The sequence below is a fragment of the Meriones unguiculatus genome, chromosome 1, assembly GCF_030254825.1.
Source record: "Meriones unguiculatus strain TT.TT164.6M chromosome 1, Bangor_MerUng_6.1, whole genome shotgun sequence".
Lineage (NCBI taxonomy): Eukaryota > Metazoa > Chordata > Mammalia > Rodentia > Muridae > Meriones > Meriones unguiculatus.
Genome location: NC_083349.1, coordinates 8,546,938 through 8,567,478, shown reverse-complemented (window position 1 = coordinate 8,567,478; position 20,541 = coordinate 8,546,938). Strand labels below are relative to the sequence as shown.

Genomic DNA, 20,541 nt, shown 5'->3' with positions numbered 1-20,541 from the left:
ATGGTTAATCTTGATTTTCCACTTGACAGATCACCTAGAGGACAAACTTCTGGGAGGGTCCATGAGGCCATTTCCAAACCAGCTCAGTAGCGGCGAGAGGCCTATCATGAGCAGATACAGTGGTGGGATGAGGGATAGGAGTGAGGGGGAAGGGCCGAGGTGGGGGTGGAATACCACCCTGTCCTTTCCTCTCCATTCCCCATCCGACCGCCTGATCCCAGCAACCACAACTGGATGATCCAGAGAGGGGAAGGAAATCAAGAACAACCAGGTTGGAAGTGACTTTGGCCATGTTGCCGACTTGCCGTTTTAGAACTCGGATGAAACGGGGCCGTAGAAGAAATGTCCAAATGGCCACTATGAGGCCAAGGAGGGTTTGAGTACCGAGGTGTGGAGGTGCCTGGGGCAGGAGACCCTGAAGTACCTGCATGTTCTGTTCTGCTATCCCGGACTCATTAACACAGAAACAGCACTCCTCCCTTGGTACAACACAAGCCCCTCCCTGCTCAGCCGGCGGCAGGTGGAGGTTATCTGTTGCTGGGGGAACTTGTGGCTGTCGGAGGTAGAGGCCACGGCCTGCTTGAGCTGTCCTCGAACTCAGCAGCCAGATGGCATATTTGGATGAGGGCTGCTCCAGCAGCTCCAGCAGCTCCAGCAGCTCACACCATTTCCAGCGAGGCGGCGAGACCCAGTCAGATACACCGAGGAATGAAGACTTCCCTTTTCGTTCGGTCCCCTCCCAACTGGAAAGTGACTTCTTCAGGCTCATAGAGATAAACCTGGGTAACAGTCATTATGGGGGTGCAGAAACCTTGGAGGGGGTTAACACAGGAACCGGTAATGTTGCTGCACGGGAGGAGAGCGGGAGGGTTGGTGAAGGTGATGTTGCTGGATCGCGTAGGGTGGGACCTTGAAAAGGGCACCATGAGAGGGGAAGGAGAGGTTGGAAAGAGCAACGGTGTGTAACTTTCTTGTGGGTAAGGGTCTACAGAGTTCAAGAAGCCAGATGTTAACGATACCGCTGCCACCAGTGACCGGAAGAGGGAAGCGCAGAAACAGCACTGAGAGGAGTTAGGGTGGGAGGTTAAGGGAAGGAGGTCCGCTGTGTAAGGGGTGTACCACAGCCAGGAAAGGGTGGCTTGGGCCTCCTTTTGAGTTTGAGCCTTCTGCTGAATAATGTTAACGTGGGTAAAGACCAGCTTTGAGGCACGGACGAGGTGGTGAGAGATGTGTAATCAGCTACAGGGGGATATGGCATAGCCATTAGAGTAGAGCTTACCCACAACTCCCATTTGCCATCATTCCTCCCAGGGACTGCCGATGGGAATGAGTATAAAGGCTGGAAAGCATAGTGCCGCCGTGACTGGTGGATTCAATTCAGCATCTCCAATATTTGCAACCTCCATATACTGAGGCTTCCTGGAGGCAGTTACCTGTGTTGCAGCCAAGAAAGGTAGAGGAAAGGGCTAGGGCTACTAGAGATGGAGTCAGGGTGTAGAGGAATATCAACTTTGGTCCAGCAACCTTCAAGTAGTCAGCCCCGGGAATGACTTTTGCTATGTCCGTTGTAGGTCTCCCTGGCAAAGAATCTCCAGCGGTGGATATTGGGATGGTGAGGAAGAGGCGAGGTGGTAGCAGAGTTAGAGTAAAGAATAACAAAACAGCCATAAGCATCGAGGAAAGGGAAGCCTGTGGAGGGCAAATGGCCTGGGCAGCTGCCATTAGGTCATCAATGTCCCTCCAGGAGATCTTGTTTTCCTGTCAGGTGGTGGCATCTCCTTCACCTCCTCAGTCCTCCTGCTCTGAAAACACACAAACTTTTAAGGGTAACAGTGTAGGTACATTTCTGCAGAGGCAGGTATGGAATGTGCGGCACACAAAGATCAGCTAATGCCGATTCTCTGCTCTGTGCTTGCACAGGCGAAAGACATCTGTTAACTCCGTAAGTCTGTCTGGACTGGATAACCGGACAGTAACATAAATCTCCACCCATGCCATATGAGAGCATGGATGGTAATAACAAGTCATGGAGATCAGGCAGTAAACAAGTTTATTGGCTACTGCAGAGACATTTATGTCCCAGCTAGTCTCTTGAGTTGTTCTTATGTGTGGGGATCAGCATTTACATCACCTGTCTTGTTCTTCTGGGTCACTTCTTCCATGTCTGAAGTCAAGATTTTTAGGTCTTTCCTGGTCAAATCCAATTTTTACCAACTTTGAAGGACTCTATAGCTTTTTGGTTTTTGTTGAAACAAGAGAAAAGCCTCTTCTCTAATGTAAATGATCTCACTTGATTTGTAGCCCAGTCAAATGACTATGGGCGATTATACGCCATGACATTGAGGCGTCTTGATTTTCCACACGACACCTCAACTAGAAGACACACTTCTGGGAGTGTCTACGAGGTCATTTCCAAACAAGCTCAACAGAGGTGACAAGACCTGCCATGAGCAGTGGCTCAGTGGTGGGGTGTGAGATGGGAGTGGTGGAGACGGGGTTTCTCTGAGTAGACCTAGCTATTACAGGGCTCACTCTGTAGACCAGGTTAGCCTCAAACTCAGAGATCCACCTGCTTTTGCCTCCTGAGTACTGGGACTAAAGGCATGAGCCACCACTCTCTGGGCTCTCTTTCTTTTAAATAACCCACTGAGTCCCAGTTAATACTGCCCACATGCGTGAGCAGGGGGCGGTCTATCCTAAGGAGCATGGACAACCCATCAGTGGCCACACCCTGAAGAATAATGACTCCCCCCATGCCCTATACCTCCATGCCAGAGGTTGTTAGGTTAGTCTCCAGCAGGTAATGTGTTTGCCAGTGCAATGGCCGTCGTGTCCAGATGACAGCATTTCACTTTATCCCTGTCTTGGTTTCACTTTTACTGCTACGAGAAAAATGCTCTGCTCAAAGCACCTTAAGGGAGAAAGGGGCTATCTTGGCTTCTGGCTCCAGAGGGCTAGAATTCATCCTGGCAGTGGCAGCATGGGGCCAGCTTCCTCCAATGATGTTTCCACAACCTTCAAAAAACCAGCCCCTGTTCCTGTTCCATCCACATCTGAGGAGGTGAGGCTCCCCAGGCACACAGTCTCACAACCACAGAGCCACTAGCTCAGCCTCCTCCATGTGATGGAGTACATCTTCTCAAACCAGGGGCCAAAATAAATCCTTCCTCCCTTAAGTGGCTTTTCCAGGCCCCAACTGCACAAGTCACTAATGTAGAAGGTGAGGTGCAGGCTTCAGCATCTGGGGTAAGACGACAGCAGAGGCACAGTTGCCCCCTGCCTGCCACCAGGTACTGTCCTCCTGCTCAGTAAAGAGCACATTCCAGGGCAGAAATGGAGGGTACACATCTAGCTGCTCCACAACAGATTCCTTGATCTACCTCTCACTTTCTCACAGCCCACTTGGTCCTAGAAGGGAAGGATGCCATGTGCCAGGGTACAAAAGCATGAGGCAGAGATAAGGGCACTGTCCTCTTGCCACGTCAGCTTACCATCTCACTCAGCCTGAGGCGATACTGGGGGGGGGGGGGGTCAGCGGGAAGGAAGAATATGGCGGAGAAAAAAAAAGTTTATTATAGATAAAAGGGAGAGCAGAGCCTGAAGCAGGGACATCTGGGACAGTCCAGAGTGAACATGACCCTGAGCTGAGCCATGTGAAAGGGGAAGTGGGGGAAAAGGGATGGGAGAGACAGGAGACCAGGATGGTACTGGGTAACCAAATGGCTGGATTACATATGGAAGGGAAGCTGAGGGAAGGACAACTCAGCCCCTGGGCTGGAGAAGTTTAGGGTAGTGGGCAGGGTTTGCTAGCCATACCCAGTAATAGGTAGGGACTGAGGGGTCTGGGGGAACCTGGTGGCCAGGTCCACTTTGATATGTTAAATAAGTACCTAGGTTAGCCATTTGTCCCGAGTTTGAGATCAAACAGGTCTGTCTTTCCCTACATCAGACAGAGAGGTAAGGGCACCCTGATAATTCCACCTTGGATTGCTGGGTTATCTTGGCGTGGGCATCCTCTTCTCCAGCATTCATAGCCCTTGTCAGTCCCCGGCGACAATAGAGATCCTTGATGCCAGAGTTAATACACAGGATTTTGACAAGCTTGACTAAGTTTGGTAGATTACAGTACCTAATCAAGATTGATTTTCTCATTTTAATCGTAAGAGAAATTTGGGGTTGTATTTTTAGACATTATTAGCATATGTTAATTGTGTAGACTGTGGGTTTCAATATGAGAGCTTTATAACTGTATAGGATATATCTGATTATGTTGATGCCCCTGCTTTGTGAAACCGTGCTGAAGTATTTAGATGTAGAGGGCCTGCATGTCTATAACTTGTTTTAATTTGGGGCATTTGCTTGTCTGTCTGTCTGTCTGTCTGAGACAGAATGGTGAGACTGTAGCCACGGTTAGCCCACAACTCATGTAAATCAGTCTCAAATTTTAATTGGTCCTCCGGACTTTGCCTCCCGAGTTGAGACTACAGGCATAGTCCGCCACAATCAGCAGCTCATTTTGGTTCAACTGTTTCAGAGAGACACTTCAGACACTCAGACAAGACACAAGTGTAGCGAAGAAGGGAGTTGGAAGAGTTTGGGTTGGGGTCATGTCCTTGAGACTTCTGTTTATGCCTGAGACTATTTCAAACTACTTAACTTTTAAAGAGAAAAAGAGACGGGAGGTGCTGGCGCACGCCTTTAATGCCAGCACTTGGGAGGCAGAGGCAGGTGGATCTCTGTGAGTTCCAGGACAGCCAGATTTCAATAGTGAGAGCATCTTGAAAGAAAAAGAAAGGAAGGAAAAGTTTTAAAACTATGATGGTGGGCTGGAGAGACAGCTCAGATGTTAAGAGCACTGGCTGCTCTTCTAAAGGTCATGAGTTCAATTCCCAGCAACCAGATGGTGGCTCCCAAGCATCTATAAGCAGATTGGGTCTCTCTTCTGTCGGGCAGGTGTACATGGAGGCAGAACACTTTATACATGATAAATAAATAAATCTTAAAAAAACAAAAAAAAACAAAAAACAAAACAAAAAAAAAAACAAACAACTATGATGGTTGCCAAGCATGGCGGGCTATAATCGCAGTATTGTTGGGAGATGCACCCAGGAGCTTCAAGAGTGCAAGGTCATTCTCCAATACAGGTCAAGCTTGGAGCCAGTTAGGGGCATACAAGACCCTGCCTCAAAAACTTAAAAAAAAAGTCATTGTGATGGTTGTACATGCCTGAAAATACTAAACACACCAACGGTATAACTTCCACGGGCAAACTCCATGCTGTTTAAAGTACATGTCACCGAAGCTGTCGGAAACCACTGGGGCGGGGCCGAGCATCTGATCTGAAGACTCGCCAACTCTAAGCAGCAGTGCCGAGAGCCACAGACAGGCTGGTCTATGTGCGGCCACCACGCGGGTAACACACGCATAATATTTCATCCACTCATCCTGTATGTGTGTGTGTACTCGTTTATGTCTGAGTACACATGCCCATGAGGGTATCTGTGCGTGTGGAAGGCAGATCAGTCAGACAAGTACCCTCCTTCAGTGCCACCCACACTGTTGCCTTGAGGCAGTGGATCTCTAAGTGAAATGGAAGTCCTCATTTAGGCTAGTCTGGCTGGCCAGCAAGTTCTCAGAAACTACCCATCTCTGTTCCTTATTGCTGAGGATATAGGGACACCCAGTCACGCCCAGCTTTGTTTTTTTTGTTTTGTTTTTAATATGGGTGCTATGGATTTGAACTCAGTTCCTCATGCTTGCAGAGCAGCCACTCTTACCCAGGAAGCCTTTCTTACTACAACCAGGGCAGTGACCTTAGAGAAGTCTAAAACTCAGGCCACTTGGTGTTTTAGCTTATCATTCCTCTTTACTGAGCTAGTCCGTGCCCAAACGGTGATTACATTGTCCTCCCCCACCAGGAACTCTGACCTGCCCATTGTGTCCACACTGCTGGTCATCCAGCAAACAGGCTCTGGACTGCGTTTGCTGTGTGAACAGATGTCTGTGGCCCCACACACCGGGTTTAACACACTTTCATCTTGACTTTCATTTCGTTTCTTTTCTCAAACTGAATTGCATTTTTTGGTGTGACTCTCAGCCGTAAGCCGTCCGCATGCCAGATGGGGGATGGCATGGCACCAGCACAGCATTGTCCCCAGTGAATCATGGCTGAGGTACTTTTCCACTCGGCCAGCTGCCTCCCTGCCTTCTCCATCCTCCCAGAGAGCCTGGCACTTTGTCTTGTAGCACTTGTTTTCCCCCCTGCCTGGCCACCATGTCTGGATGTTCCTGCACCTGGCACCAGTTAGGAAATTCACTCTCCTTTAAAAAGAATAGCCACCAGCTTGAGAAACCAGGACCCTGGAGGTCACACCCCCTTCCTTTCAGGAAGACCTACGGCTTGCAAAGAAAGAGGGAGAACACTTTACACCCTACATTTCAGGAAGACCCAACCCAGATACTAGGTCACTCAGGAACCCCTCCCTAATGGCTGAACTTTCCTGGTTTGACGCTTGAAAGGAAGCCTCGTCCCTAGGGTGAGCCATTAAGCAAGATGCAGGACATGAAGTGTGTGTGTGTCTGCCCTGACTGACAAAAATTGTTCTCAGACCCAAATCTAGAAGGCTTTATGGGGGCAGGAGCGTCCCCTCTGGATGGGAGGGATAGTGGGTGTTGTTTTCTGCTTTTAATTTTCTACACTAACCATTAACACTGGAGGAGACTGCCCACAAGACTACCAGGAAGGAAAGGTAAAGAAAGCCAGCTTTCCCCTCCAAGCCCACACAAGACAGCCCTAGACAGCTCTTCCTCAAGACAGCAGCCCCTTCGGAGATCCTACCTGACACAGGGTTCTGCTCTACCTGCCCTCCTGCTTCTTCCCCGGGCACTTCAGACCTAGCCTGCCTAACTCTTGAGCTCTGCACCTGGCCTTCCCCCTCTGCCTTCCCCACTCCCCCCCCACACCTCTGCTCTACCCACTCCCCCCATCCACCTACCTCTACTCTCTGAATAAGCCACTCAGCTAAGGGTACACCATGTGCCCAAGCATGAGAAGATGGCCACAGGCTCCTTCCGAATCTCAATAGTCTCACCACTAACCCTGAGGAGATGGCAGGGGATGGGGGACTTGTCAATATTTTCCAATGAGATGAACTTTCACACTTCCTGTGATAACCTCAGCTCATCTAATGATCCTTTAAAACAGAAGCTTTGGGCGCTGGGCAGACAGCTCTGTTGGTAAAATTTTGCTTGTGGTTTGAACATGAGGACCTGAGTTCAAACCCTAAGAATTCACACCAAAGAAGCCAGGCATGGGAGCTGGAGAGATGCTCAGTGGTTAAGAGCGCTGTCTGTTCTCCCGAAGGACCTAGGTTCAATTCCCAGCACCCACATGGCAGCCCACAACTGTCTGTAATACCAATTCCAAGGGATCTGACACCTTCACACTAATGCACATAAAAAAAAATAAAAAAAAAAATTTAAAGCCAGGCATGGTAGAGGACGCCCCATTGCTGGGGAGTCAGCGATGAGTGAATACCTGGGGCTCCCTGGCCAGACAGTCTAGCTTAAGTGGGGGAGCCCTGGGCTAGTGAGAGACCCAATCTCAGAACAAAAACAACTCCAAAAAATCAAAGGTAGGTAGCATCTGAGAGCAATACCCAAAGTTTGGCTGCAGGCTTCTTCCACACACACACACACACACACACACACACCCCTCAGGATTCCACACGCACACACATACAGCTGAACACATACATGCACACACAAACACAACACACACAGAGAGAGCCACACATAAGCGCCAGCACACCTACAAATGCACCTCCACACACAAAACACACACCCACACACCCACAACACACACACACGCCCCTCAGGCTCCACATGCACACACACACAGCTGCACACACACACAGCTGCACACACAAACACGTGCACACACCACATATTCACACACACTCTTTAGGTCTTCAGAACAACTCTTTCCACATCTAGATGTGTCTCACTCTGCCTTTCCATTTTCCAGGTTCCCCCTCCCTGCGCCTCACAGCTGAGTTGGTTTCCCAGCATAAGGAAACAGCCTTGCAAACTGTCTTCCCTGAAGTGGCAGCTCCTGGGATTCCTTTGAAGGTGGTGTCTAGGTCTCTGTGACAGCTGTTCTCGGTTGTCAGCCTGACTGTATCTGGAATGAACTGCCATCCAGAAATGGAGGGCACACCTGTGATCTGGATCTTGAGGCTGGAAGACAACACACCTTTGATCCGGATCGACACACACCTTTAAGCAGATCTTGAGACACACTGTTTATCTGGGCCATACTTCTGCTGGAGGCCTACATGAGGACAATGGAAGAAGGAAGGGGTGTTTGTTCTTTGCCCGCTTGCACTTACACGGCCAGCACCTCCACTGGTGCCTACCTCTTCAGGATTCCAGCTATGCAGAAGACCAGCTGAAACGCCCAGCCTCGTGAGTACCTACCAGGCTGAGTAACTACCGTCCTGTTGTTGTGAGGGCTACAACAATTCCTACTGCAGTGGGGCCTGTAAGTCATTCCAATAAATTCACTTTATATGTATAGGTTCAGTCCGTACAGTCCGTGAAAGACCCCTGACTAACACTGTCTCACAAGATAAGCTGGCAGTTTGGTGCTGGCTCACAGATAAATAAACCAACAGAACAAAAAGGAGCCCAGACTCACACAAGTCTATAGTCACCTGGTGCAATTCTATAGCACGATCTTCTGAAGGAAGGGTGCTGCACCAATTGCTACTCGGGTGGCAAAAGGGAACTTTAGCTGCATGCACGTACAGGATATAAGCACTCATTCTAACTGGATCAGGGGTTTAAACATGAAAAGCCAAAACAAGGGAAGGGTCCAGACGAAAAGGGGTCTGCACAAGAAAACTGCATGATCTGGGGGCCAAGAGATTTTGTGAACAGGACCCAAAACCATAACCTAAAAAAAAATAAAAATAAAAGACCCCCTATGTGACCTAATTAAAAATGAAGATTTGCTGCCTATCACAAATGAAGACAAACTACCAACGGTAAAAGAATTACAAATGGCTTTAGAATGATTGTAACCAGAACATTCAAATCAAAAATAAAAAGGCAAGGCTAGAGAGATGGCTCAGCAATTAAGAGCACTGGCTGCTTTCCCACAGGACCTAGGTTCTTTTCCCAGCATCCACATAATAACTCACAACCATCTATAACTCTGTTTCCAAGAGATACAATGCTGTCTTCTAGCTTCCATGACCACTCGGCATGTACATGATAGCTAAACATAACTGTTGGGAACAAAAAAAAGAAACTTATTTCTAAGACTATCATTTTGTTTTCAAACTCCATTTAAACATAGGGAGAAACTAAGTTCAAGGTCCCAGGCCTTGGGGGAAATGGGGACTTTCCAGTAGCTGAACAACTTGTTGCAGTAAGCAAAGAGTTATCTGAGTCCAGACATCTCAAGAGACAACTTGTAAGGAGACAGCTGTCTGAGTCCAGACATCTCAGAGACAACTTGTAAGGAGACAGTTGTCTGAGTCCAGCCATTTCAAGGACTTTTCCTATATCTCGCTGGCAGCATCAAACTAAGTTCACGTTCACAGGTCCAGGAACCTACTCCTGTCTTGATTGATGGAAACTCCCTTGCTCAATCCCTTAGGTCAAAATATGACTGGACAATGCTACAACCCATCCCACTTCCCCTCACTTTATGGTTTCATCCTTTAAATATGCTGTACAATGTTTCTTCATGGCCGTAGTTCGGCTCCCAAGTCTGTTCTGCGGCCTTGATTGATCAGTAGTGGCTTGATTACAATAAATTTTTGTCATCTGCATTGACCTGATGTTTATGTTGGATTTAAGAGGACCGCACAAAAATACAAGCAAACAAACATTCATACACATAAACTAACTTTTTTAAAAAGGGAAAACTAAGGGGGAAGAATCTTGGATAAAGAGTTCACAGAGCATCTAACGCCATCAGGAAGACACTAGTTAAGATTAACGGGACACATGCATAAGAAGAGTGAAAATGATGGGTTCCATGATGGGCAGAATTCATGTCCTACACAGTCCTCCCTTCTCATTTGGGCCAGGATCTGTGGTTATAATGAATGTCACTTCTGTGGGCAAGTTAGCTGGGGACTGGGGGGTTTCTATGCACAAAAGGTATCTAATAAAGTTAATGTTGAGTCCATCAAAAGGAAGAGCATTCTAGGTTGGCCTGCTCTGATCAGGAGAGCACCTCAAAACAGAAGGGTGAAACCGAGCACAAAATTCAGTAGTAGAGCATTTGCTAGGCACTAATTTCAATAACCAGCACCCCTGAAACAATACAAAGCAAACAGACACACAGACATACACACGTACAGACACACAGACATACACACGTACAAACACACACACATGCTTCCTTGAGCGTACACAGATTTCTCCTGCTGGCCTTGAAGAAGCAGGCATATGTCACTCTGAGCAGTGTTTACATGGTTGGCCAGCACATCTTTTCTCATGACTGAGGAAATCAATTTGGCCACAGTCCTGTACACCTGTTACACATGCATGCCCAGCCCCCATGGCCTTGTCTGTCAATCATCTATACCCAGTAGTGGAGTAGGCTGCCTTTGAGGACAGCCACCTTGCCTGTCAGTCTGGGTCACTGGCTTTCCTAGCACTTTGCCCATTGCAAGAACTCAGAATACTTTAAAACAGCTTACTAAGACCATCTGATCTCATAAGTGCACAACACATACATATACAATGACAAATATCTTCTTACTGTTGACATTTCACAACCTTATTATATCGAGTAGATCAAATAATTCAAGATTTTATTGCCCTCACTTTGGATTGTATTATATTAAGCTATACATAATTAAGATTATTTTTATCACTTTTTTATGTAATAAAATGCCAATCTCATATGGTTTACCTAACACTTCCTGGTTTTTTTGATGTCTAGCTCATGTTATTTTCTCTGATCAATGAAGCATTAACTTGTTGGCATGTGTCACTTCTGAGCAGTTTTGAAGTTAACAGAGTATCTTTTCCTTCTTATGTGACTTCTAGACATTTCTCAGACAGAGGCTGCTTAATTTGTTTGAGTCCCAGAACAAAAATGACAAAGAACAGAGTCATTAGTAACCCACAATGGACATCTAATGATCAGTGAGACTGCAGTGCTTTGAATGACAGGGTTCCCTACAGGCTCGGATGTGTGAATACTTGGCCTCCAGTTGATGACCTATCTGGGGAGGTGTTGTGTGACAAAACTTTTCCTGGGAATACTCAGCACATGTCTATTCATCCCAGCAAGGGAGCGCAAGACAGACCAAAGTATGGAGATATCTTCAAAATCCAACTCGGTGAGTTTTATTAGGGTTACTCACAAGAATATGAATAAGGGGTTACTTACAGGAGCAGAAATTATATCAAAGACAACTGCACCATCAACGTTCACCCCAGCATAGCTCAGAGCTCAGAGAGTGGGAATCTGTAGCACATATGACAAGCATGTAGCTCAACAGGTTTCAACGTGTCCTTACCAGGTGCCTCAGCTGGTCTAAACCTCTTCAGGGCACCGCGGGTGGTTTCTGCTTCTTCAAGGCACCTGATCTGGTCTCAGAGTCCTCTTTGCAGCTTGGCTTGTCTGAGTTTTTGCAGCTTTTATTGCTTACTTTAGAAGGGGAATCTAGTCAGTTTCTGGGACTTCCTGAAGTGATTTTGAGTTGCTTACCTTCCTGTTTAATGAACTATTTTTGCAGGATGGAATGTTTCAATCTCGGAAGAAACTTGCACAGCAGGGGTTTAAGAGATAGTCTTGCTGGAGTGTGGGGTTGAGGTTTCAAAGCCATTGTCATTCTCAGTTCTCTGCTTCTTGCTTGCAGTTGAAGATGGGAGTTTTTAGTTTCCTGTATCATGCCTGCCTGTCATTGCCATGTCTTTTTGTCATGATGGATTATCCCTCCAGAACTATTACTCGGAATAAACCCCTTCTTCTATAATTTGCCTTGGTCATAGTGTTAAAGAACAGCAACAGAAAAGAATTAAAGAAACTCTGGCCAGCTCGAGTGTGGCAAGGATGGCTCTGGCAGGCCTTGCCCTTCTCCCCCATTCCCTCTGCCTTGCTAAAAATCCCTTAGATTACATTCCTAAAGCTAAATACCAAGATCTATTCTCTATTTGGCCACTTCCTCCTCCTGAGGCTGACTACCAAGGTCCAGCTTTAAAGTATTAAAAGTATTAAAGTCCAGCAATCAGAAGCCCCCTTTGGCTCACCTAATTAACATGCCTAATTAAAATGAAACACCTCATCTTCACATAGGGTTTCCCCTTTACCCTTATACACTGACATTTTCCTATGGACTACGTTTGTATCCTCTTTATCCAAAGGCAGTCCTTTGTCCTGTCATCCGTCCCCAACCCAGGACAAATATCCCTCCTCTCCCTTGTTCCCTTCCCTCTCCCTCATCCTCTATCTCCTGTCTTTGTCTCTTATCCCCTGCCCTTTGTCCCTCTGGGGCAAATAAATCTCCTTTATGTTAAGAACTTGGTCTTGGGGGTCCTGAGCTGATATCCATCTCTTATTAATACAAAACCTCTACATTACAACAACTCTCTAAGACCTGTTCCTGTAGAATAGCCTATCTTTGTCTGCCCTGCAATAGAGGTGGCTTTCATATCACTTATTCCTTATTCCCTGGACTCATGGAAACTTCCTGCCCGTGAGAACCCCTTGAACACAGAGTAAATTTAATCAAGAACATTAATTCTTCTGCTGGAAAGAAACTGAGTGAGCATAGCCACAGACACACTGTTTGGTGCTCATTAAGGCGTGTCCTAGTTTTAAGCTTAAGGACAAGAAACAATCATAAGCCAAGCTGTGTTAGGTCAGAAAAGAAAAAAAAAAATCTCCAAACAATTAAGGCTCAATGAAAGCTGGCTTTTAGAACTGCTTCCAAAATGAGAATAGAACCCAATGTTCAGTATGTGAATGCTGGCTCCTCCCTCTGGAGACCTGTCACCCTAATCTGGATGACACTAAGCAAGCAAAGCAACAGAAACTGGAGCTACAATGAAATCATGCTGGTCTTCATGGACCATGAGACACAGAGTAACAAAAAGCTATCGGAGACGTACACAGAAGAATGGCAATGTGATCTGTGTGTTGTGTGTGTGTGTGTTGTGCATGTTGTTTGGTTTTTGAATGTCTCTCTATGTAGCTCTGACTAGCCTGGGATTCCCTGTGTAGACTGTCTGGCCTGGAATCCACTGAGATCTGGCTGTCTCTGCCTCCCAGTGCTGGGGGAAAAATTATATATAATATATAAAATATATAATATATATAAAAATATATAATATATAAAATATATATATTACATCATGGATCTGGAGAGATGGCTAAGCAATAAATAAAGAGAAGCCACATGGCAGCACCCAGAGAACTGTAACTGCAGTTTCAGAGGTTTAGATGCCCTCTTCTACATTCCCTGGGCACCTGAAGTGATACATTGACTTCTATGATAAACAACATTACCAAAACAACTTATGGAGAAAAGGGATTGTTTGACTTCCATATCCCAGGTCACAGGCCATTGAGAGAGGCCAAGGCAGGGACGTGGAGGTAGGAACTGAAGCACAGGCTACGGAGGAACGCTTCTTACTGACGCGTTCCCTATGGCTTGCTCAAGCCGGTTTTCTTTCTTACACTACCTTGGACTGCCTGCCCAGGGTCCTACACACAGTGTCACTCACCTCTCCCACAGTAATTGTTAATCAACACCATCCTTCCTTTGGCAGGAACAGCTCTCCTTCAAAATATAAACAGGCAAATGGAAGAGAGAGAAGAAAGGATGAGGGGCAGTAGGAAATGAATGGACTCCAGCCAGCCTGAATGTGGCAAGCAGGGCAAAAATGGCTCTGGCAGGCCTGGCCCTTTCCCCCATTCCCCCTGCCTTGCTAAAACCTGTTAGATTGCATTCCTAAAGCTAGACCCCAAGGTCCATTTCCTTGTTTGGTCACTTCCTCCTCCTGAGGTTGACTACCAAGGTCCAGCTATCAAAGTTTTGAAGTCCAGCAATCAAAATCTCCCTTTGGCTCACCTAATTAACAGTTTCCACTTTTACCTTCATAAACTGTCATTTTCCTAGGGGGCACGTCTGTCTCCTCTCTAAAGTCCTTTGGTATCCACCCCTACCCTGCCACCCTATAGAAACCAAATTATGAGCTAGATAATATATGATGATTGCCACCAAGCACAGATGTCCCTGGGACCAAAGCCTCCCATTTGGGAATAAGTGTGATGATTAATTTTGATTTTCAGCTGGACACAATGTAGAATCACCAGAGAAAGGGGTCACAATCTGTCTAGGTCAGGTTGGCCTGTGGCCATCTGTGTGGACTCTCTTGATTATGCTGAGCTGGGAAGATCTGCCCACTGTAGGTGGCGCCATTCCCTTGGTAGAGTATCCTGGATTGTATAGAGTGGAGTAGTACTCAGTATGCTGAGCACTAGCATGCATGCACTAATTCACTGTTCTCTGCTCTTGACTGTGGATGTGATGTGATCTGTTGCTTCAAGTTCCTGCCACCTCCTTGACTTGCAGTGATGGACTATGACTTGGAAACATGAACTCACTAAGCCCTTTCTCCCTTCTGCTAATTTGTCAGGATATTTTATAATGGTGCAGGAAAAGAAAGTAAGACAGTGAGATAGGGGTGGGAGGACTTAACTGGACAAGTTCCTGAGTCATGGAAATTCCCCCTGCATGCTCTCTCTTCCTTGCCTTCCTCCTGAAGAAAACCAGGGCAAGGGGAGATTTGTGTGCCATACATTGTAAGAGAGAAAGGTCCTTGAGCCTTAAAAAGAATGACTTAAATCTTGATGGTTTGGACCATCAAGATTGCAAATCAACATTTATGCAATTCTTGTACTTCAAGGGCTTTCTAGAAGTCCTCTCTGCCAGTCTCTTTCCGTGCCATCATTCTTTGGCCATCTCAGCATCTGGGTTTGTAGTTTTCCATGCTAGATTTTATCATATGTTGAACTTTCTATTTCTTTGGGCAAATTCCTTCATCTTAGGTCTGCAGCACACAGAAGACAAAAATCTGACTCCAACTCCAAGAGGTCAAAAAGAAAAAAAAAATACTCCACTGGTCATGTATATAAAATGATTATCTTTATATCCACTCTTTAAAGTTATATCTTAAGCCAAATAAGCCATCAAGATAGCTCGGTGAGTAAAGGCACCTGCCACTAAGCCTAAGCCTATTTCATGCTCACAATACCGAACTATCTCTTTAGAGGAGATCACTGGGGAAAACTAAGTAAAGGGCATACAAACTTATCCTGTATTCATCCCTTTATAAGATGGCATCTCATTATAGACATGCACAGCTTCTCTATATTATTTCTTATATATGTGAAGCTACAATTTCCTCCAAAAAGTTTAAAAATCATTTTGGAAAGTGATTTAACATGTCTAAGAATTTCAAAGCTATCCTATGCTGCCATACATGTATCTTCTTTCATTTCCTCTTTGTTTGGGTGAAATAAAATACAAAACAAATTACTTTAAATGTAGCAACCAATTCCAGAAGGTGGCACTATTATCACATGAACAGTAAGACACTGCTTTTTATGTCAGGACAGTGGCCCACTGAAATTTCATCAACTAGCACTGTAAACACAAAGCAGTTCAGCAATATTTTTCAATGCAAGTCATCTAAAAATGTGTACTTCTACAATTTTGTGGTGTATGGGAGTGTATATGTATGCCTATGCGGGTGTGGATGTACACAAGTAAACACTCCAGACTTCGGGAGTAGCTGGGAGCTAATATCCTGACCCAAAGGCAGCAGGCGTAGAGACAGGGAGAGACAGAGACAGAAAGAGGGAGAGGGAAAGGGAGAGAGGGAGGGAGGGAGGGACAGGGAGAAAGAGACTGGGCCTAGTGTAGGCTTTTGAAACTTCAAAGCCCTCCGAGTGGTAGAAATCCTCCAACAAAACCAAAAACAATCTTTCAGTCCCCAGTTTATCAGCTGGGGACTAAGTATGCAAATATATGAGTCTATGGGAATTATTCTAATTCAAGCCACAGAGGGGGCAGATTCCCTGGAGCTGCAGTTACAGGTGGGTGTTGGGAACTGAACTTAGGTCCTCTGCAAGAGCAGTTCATACTCTTAACTGCTGAGCCCTTTCTGCAGCCTCCACAGCAAGATAATACACTTATTTTGCAGTTTCATATATAACGAAGTTTAGTCATTTTCCCCCTCTGCTACCCTTTCCATTATCCTCTTATCACCTGTTCCTCTTCTGCTGAAACCCTTATATCTCCCTTTTACACTTTTTTTTTACTTTTTTGTGTGTGACCCACTATGCTGAACAGGGTTACTTATATGTGTACTGGAGGGACAACATTTACTGGATCACGGCCAAGTTTTCAGTGGGTATACCATTGAAAATACACACACACACACACACACAATTAACTGGAAATAGTCCTTCAGGGAGGGGGAGCTCATGAGCACCTCTCCCCTCCATCATGAAATACTGACAGGTCCAATCATGTACTGCATTTCGGAGGCAAGGTCACAAAGACGGGAACATACAGCAGGGTTTGACAATGAACTAGACATACAACAACAAAAAGACATCTAAAATCATTGCTGGTTTCTTTGGAGAGAAATTCTAAAACTTCAGGTGATTAATTTGTATTCAAATTGTAAGCATAAAATTCAATATATTTTATACTAGTGGTCTGTCCTTCACTCAGTGGGTAAGTGTTTGAGTGTCCTCTGGGTAACAGGTACTGTGCTAGACTCTAGACATACAGTTCACTACAGCTAGTAAACTACATTAACTATCAAAAAGTAGGCTCTTGAGCAAACAGCAGGGGTGAAGGTTCTAATGTTTGTTTTTTTTTTGGGGGGGTGACTGCATCTCATCCTCTCCCCACGTCAAGTAGTGTGGGGATCCTATGTCTTCTGCAATCAGTCTTGCCTTAGCTCAGCCTGACCAGCTCACATGATTCAAACATGTTGTTTTTTTTTTCATATAAAATAAGCAAGTTTTTAAACACACAGACATTTTCTTTGTACAATTTCATATGAAGCAGTCTTAATAATTCCTGGATCTGCTGGGCCTAGTGGTACACACTTTTGTAATCCCAGCACTCAGGAAGCAGAGGCAGGAGGATCTCTATGAGTTCAATGCCAGCATGGTCTATATAGTGAGTTTCAGGCCAGTCAAGACTACAAGTGAGACCCTGTCTCAAAAAACAAACAGCAACAACAAACCCCAAGAATTCAAGAATCTGAAATTTCTTTCTCTCGCTCTCATTTTTTTTTTTTTTTGAGATGGGGTTTCTCTGTGTTGCCCTGGTTATCCTGGATTTACTCTGCACACCACAATGGCCTCAAACTCACAGAGATCCACCTGCTTCTGCCTTCTCAGTGCTGGGGATTAAAGGCATGAGCAGCTGCTTCTTCCACCACCTGGTGTGAAATTTATTTGTTTAAAGGCAAACAAACCAACCAAAATGTTCCTTACCAGTTCTACAGACTTGTTCACATGAGAGCTGAACCACACAAAATGGGAATTAAGTTAAAATGAATTCTGAGCAGTTTATTCTCAAGTCATTACAGTGTTCAAACAATTGGACATATAAAGATAACAGGTGTAACAGTAGACATCAGGAGGCACATTCCCATTCTGAAAGGAGATATATTATACACACAGAAAAAAACCGAAGCAAATATTACAGTATTCAAAGTAACTGTTGACACTTCAGATGTGACATATTTACAAGAAAGTATGCTTTAAAATAATTAAATAATTTCCATAAGCTTACAAAAGAACTAAAATATTAGGAGATCCTGACAATCACAAGAACATAGTCCTATGCTTTTGAATAAAGGTAATTCTATATAAAAAGTTCCAAAATAGAGCTAATAATTTTACCACCATGAAATATATCAAATTACCAATACCAAAATATGCTAAAATGAACGTGCACTGTGGATGCTGTACCAAAGAAAACAGTGCCAGGCTCATCAATGCTGCCAAGTGTCTATACAAGGGTTCCTAGGTATGTTCATGAAAAAGGAACTTCCAAAAGAGCCTGGGTAATGAACATGGCAGCAGAAGGGTACTTACTGCTTAAACACCTTGTCCTGTGGTTTTCACAGAGCTCTAACATATTAGCTTATGAATACAAAAGGCGAATGGTGTGTTCTTGTGCTGGGCAACTAAAGAGCACATCTTAACCCCTAAACCCACCACTGCAGCAGATTCCTCCTCCTCTAACAAGCAGTCTTAGAACAAAAAAAGCAAAACACTGATAACCATGACTCCAAAACAAAAGTGTGAAATTGGAAATATCATAGAGCAGCAGCCTGGGGAAAGCAAACACTTCACCACAAAACAGCACTCGCTCAAGCCATTCTATCATTCAACAGCAGAAACTGGGTTCTTTAGAGAGGTGCTTCTATTTATGATATCCCCACAGTTAAATGCATACTCAGATTTGCTTTTCAAGACATTAATATTGCACAGGTAGTAGAACACCAACATTCTGGTGTCTCTGACATTAAATGCTATCTTATTTAACATATCAAACTATGCTACTGAAATTAATTTATTCAAACATTTAAAGCCAATCATGTAGGACTTCAGAGAACAATCCTAAATGAGATGAGAAGACACAGGCACTTGAACGGGTTATTAATGATGGAAAGGTAGAGGCCACAACGATTTCATGAATAAGGGCAGTTATGACTTCACATAAGAACTGAGGTCTTTCACTGATCCAAATTCAGAAATAAGATCTATTTACAAATTTTGATTTAAAAAAAATCAGATATTCCCAACATTTATGACCAAATAATTTTTACTGAAATAAAATACTGATAGGTGCAGGTCCTAAAACTTTTAAAACAAGTGTCTCAGGCTGCATGTTAGTGACACAGGCCTATAATTTGCGAGGCAATAAAGACAGGAGAATCACAAGTTCAAGGGCAGCCCAGTCTACAAAGCAAGTTCTAGGGCAGCCATAGCCACAGAGAAAACCTGTCTCCAAAACAAACAAACAAACTAACAAAAAAAAAACCCAAACAATCTTAGTTATAGCTGAACTCCAATCTCTCCCTTTTGCTACCCCTGTTATGCCCCCATCTGCACCAACAGTCTAATCAAATCTTTTATGCAAAATTTGCCACTCACCTGAATAACCAGAATATCAAAAATGGTTAGAATTTCTAAACAGTCCACATTGCAATATAAATTTTGCAGCACCACAGACATCATGAGTTTGAGAATTTTTTGTCTGGCAATGTCCCATTTGATAATGTTAGCTGACAGGAATGTGTAAATATTGAATATTTCATAGGGAGTCATATTAGCATTTTTTAAAGTAATTTTAATGTTTTAAATTGTTATTTAAAATTTCAAAGTCAACAGGAAAAAAAAAAAAATCACACACATTTCTACCACCCATACATATAAAGCTTCAGACAGTCAATATGGACGTAGCTTTTTTCTTCCTTTCTTAACTTGGCCACTCCTTAGATTCTTGGTTTGCCAGCGTATAGAGTGCACCCAAGAGGCAGTATTAGTATATGCATGAATCATTCACCTCTGTCATCTTTGGCTGGAAGCCTCATGAAAGGACACTGAGGGGCGAGCGGGCGGGCAGACCACATGCTCCCACCTTACACATCACTGACTGGCAGGCTGGCGTCATCTAAGTCCACTGGCTCACCATCTTTTCCCTGAGGGCCATTTTTACTTTGAGGTCTGAGCAGAGCTTGGGCAGTCACTTTGGGAGCTGGTTCTCTTGGAGAGACAGTCTGGACCTTGAAGTTCCCTGGCTTGACCTTGGCAAGAGATTCGTAAAATCCTCGCTTCTCCATGGTATAGCTTGAGACCAAAGAGTGGCTGCGAGAGGCTGGGGAATGTGAGGTGGCTGCTGCTGCCCCGGCAGGACGGACAATGTATTTGGATTCTGAATGACAGCCGGAATGCTCCTGGAAAAAGGAATGGTGGTCAGATGCTGCCAATCACCAACAACAAAGTTAGTCAGTCACTCAATGTGAGACTTGATTCTCTGAAAAACAAACAACATACACACACACACACACACATCCAAAGCAGAAGCATGAGCCATGCAGCGTAAATGTGCAAGTTCCTTCCCAAAGCAATGCATTTTAGGGGTGAGTGAGTTTAAAGCAATGATAGGCAACAACCAATTCCACTAAGAAACTAATCTGCCCCAAAGCTGAATTTGGCAGCTTATGGCACTTTGATGGCCTAGCGAGCCCTAAAATAAGATACAGTGTTCCAACTGCAACTGAATTGTGTTGAAAGAAGAGTCTACCAGCATTTATTTAAGAGTTATAGGGATTAGCCCAAATATTTAAAAAGATAAATGTAAAACATAAAAACAAAAGGCCACAGATTAATCAACAAAAATCAAGACTTTTCAGACATGATTTTTGTCTAGTACTCTGACAACTTGTTTTTTTATTTTGTTTTGTTTTTGC

The 20,541-nt window shown here is 44.7% G+C and overlaps 1 protein-coding gene across 12 annotated transcripts in view; it reads right to left on the bottom strand.

The window, feature by feature from the left end:
- Window positions 1-17,600: 17,600 nt before the first annotated feature.
- Plekha1 (pleckstrin homology domain containing A1) overlaps window positions 17,601-20,541 on the bottom strand; it is a 50,996-nt gene continuing 48,055 nt past the window's right edge. For 10 of the 12 annotated variants that reach the window (XM_021653199.2, XM_021653202.2, XM_021653197.2 and 7 more), the window contains one exon: window positions 17,601-20,025. In XM_021653199.2, coding sequence (XP_021508874.1) covers window positions 19,815-20,025 — 211 coding nt within the window. In that variant the 3' untranslated portion in view covers window positions 17,601-19,814. The remainder of the gene's footprint in view (window positions 20,026-20,541) is intronic. The other 2 variants (XM_060381145.1, XM_021653204.2) reach the window with 1 other exon arrangement.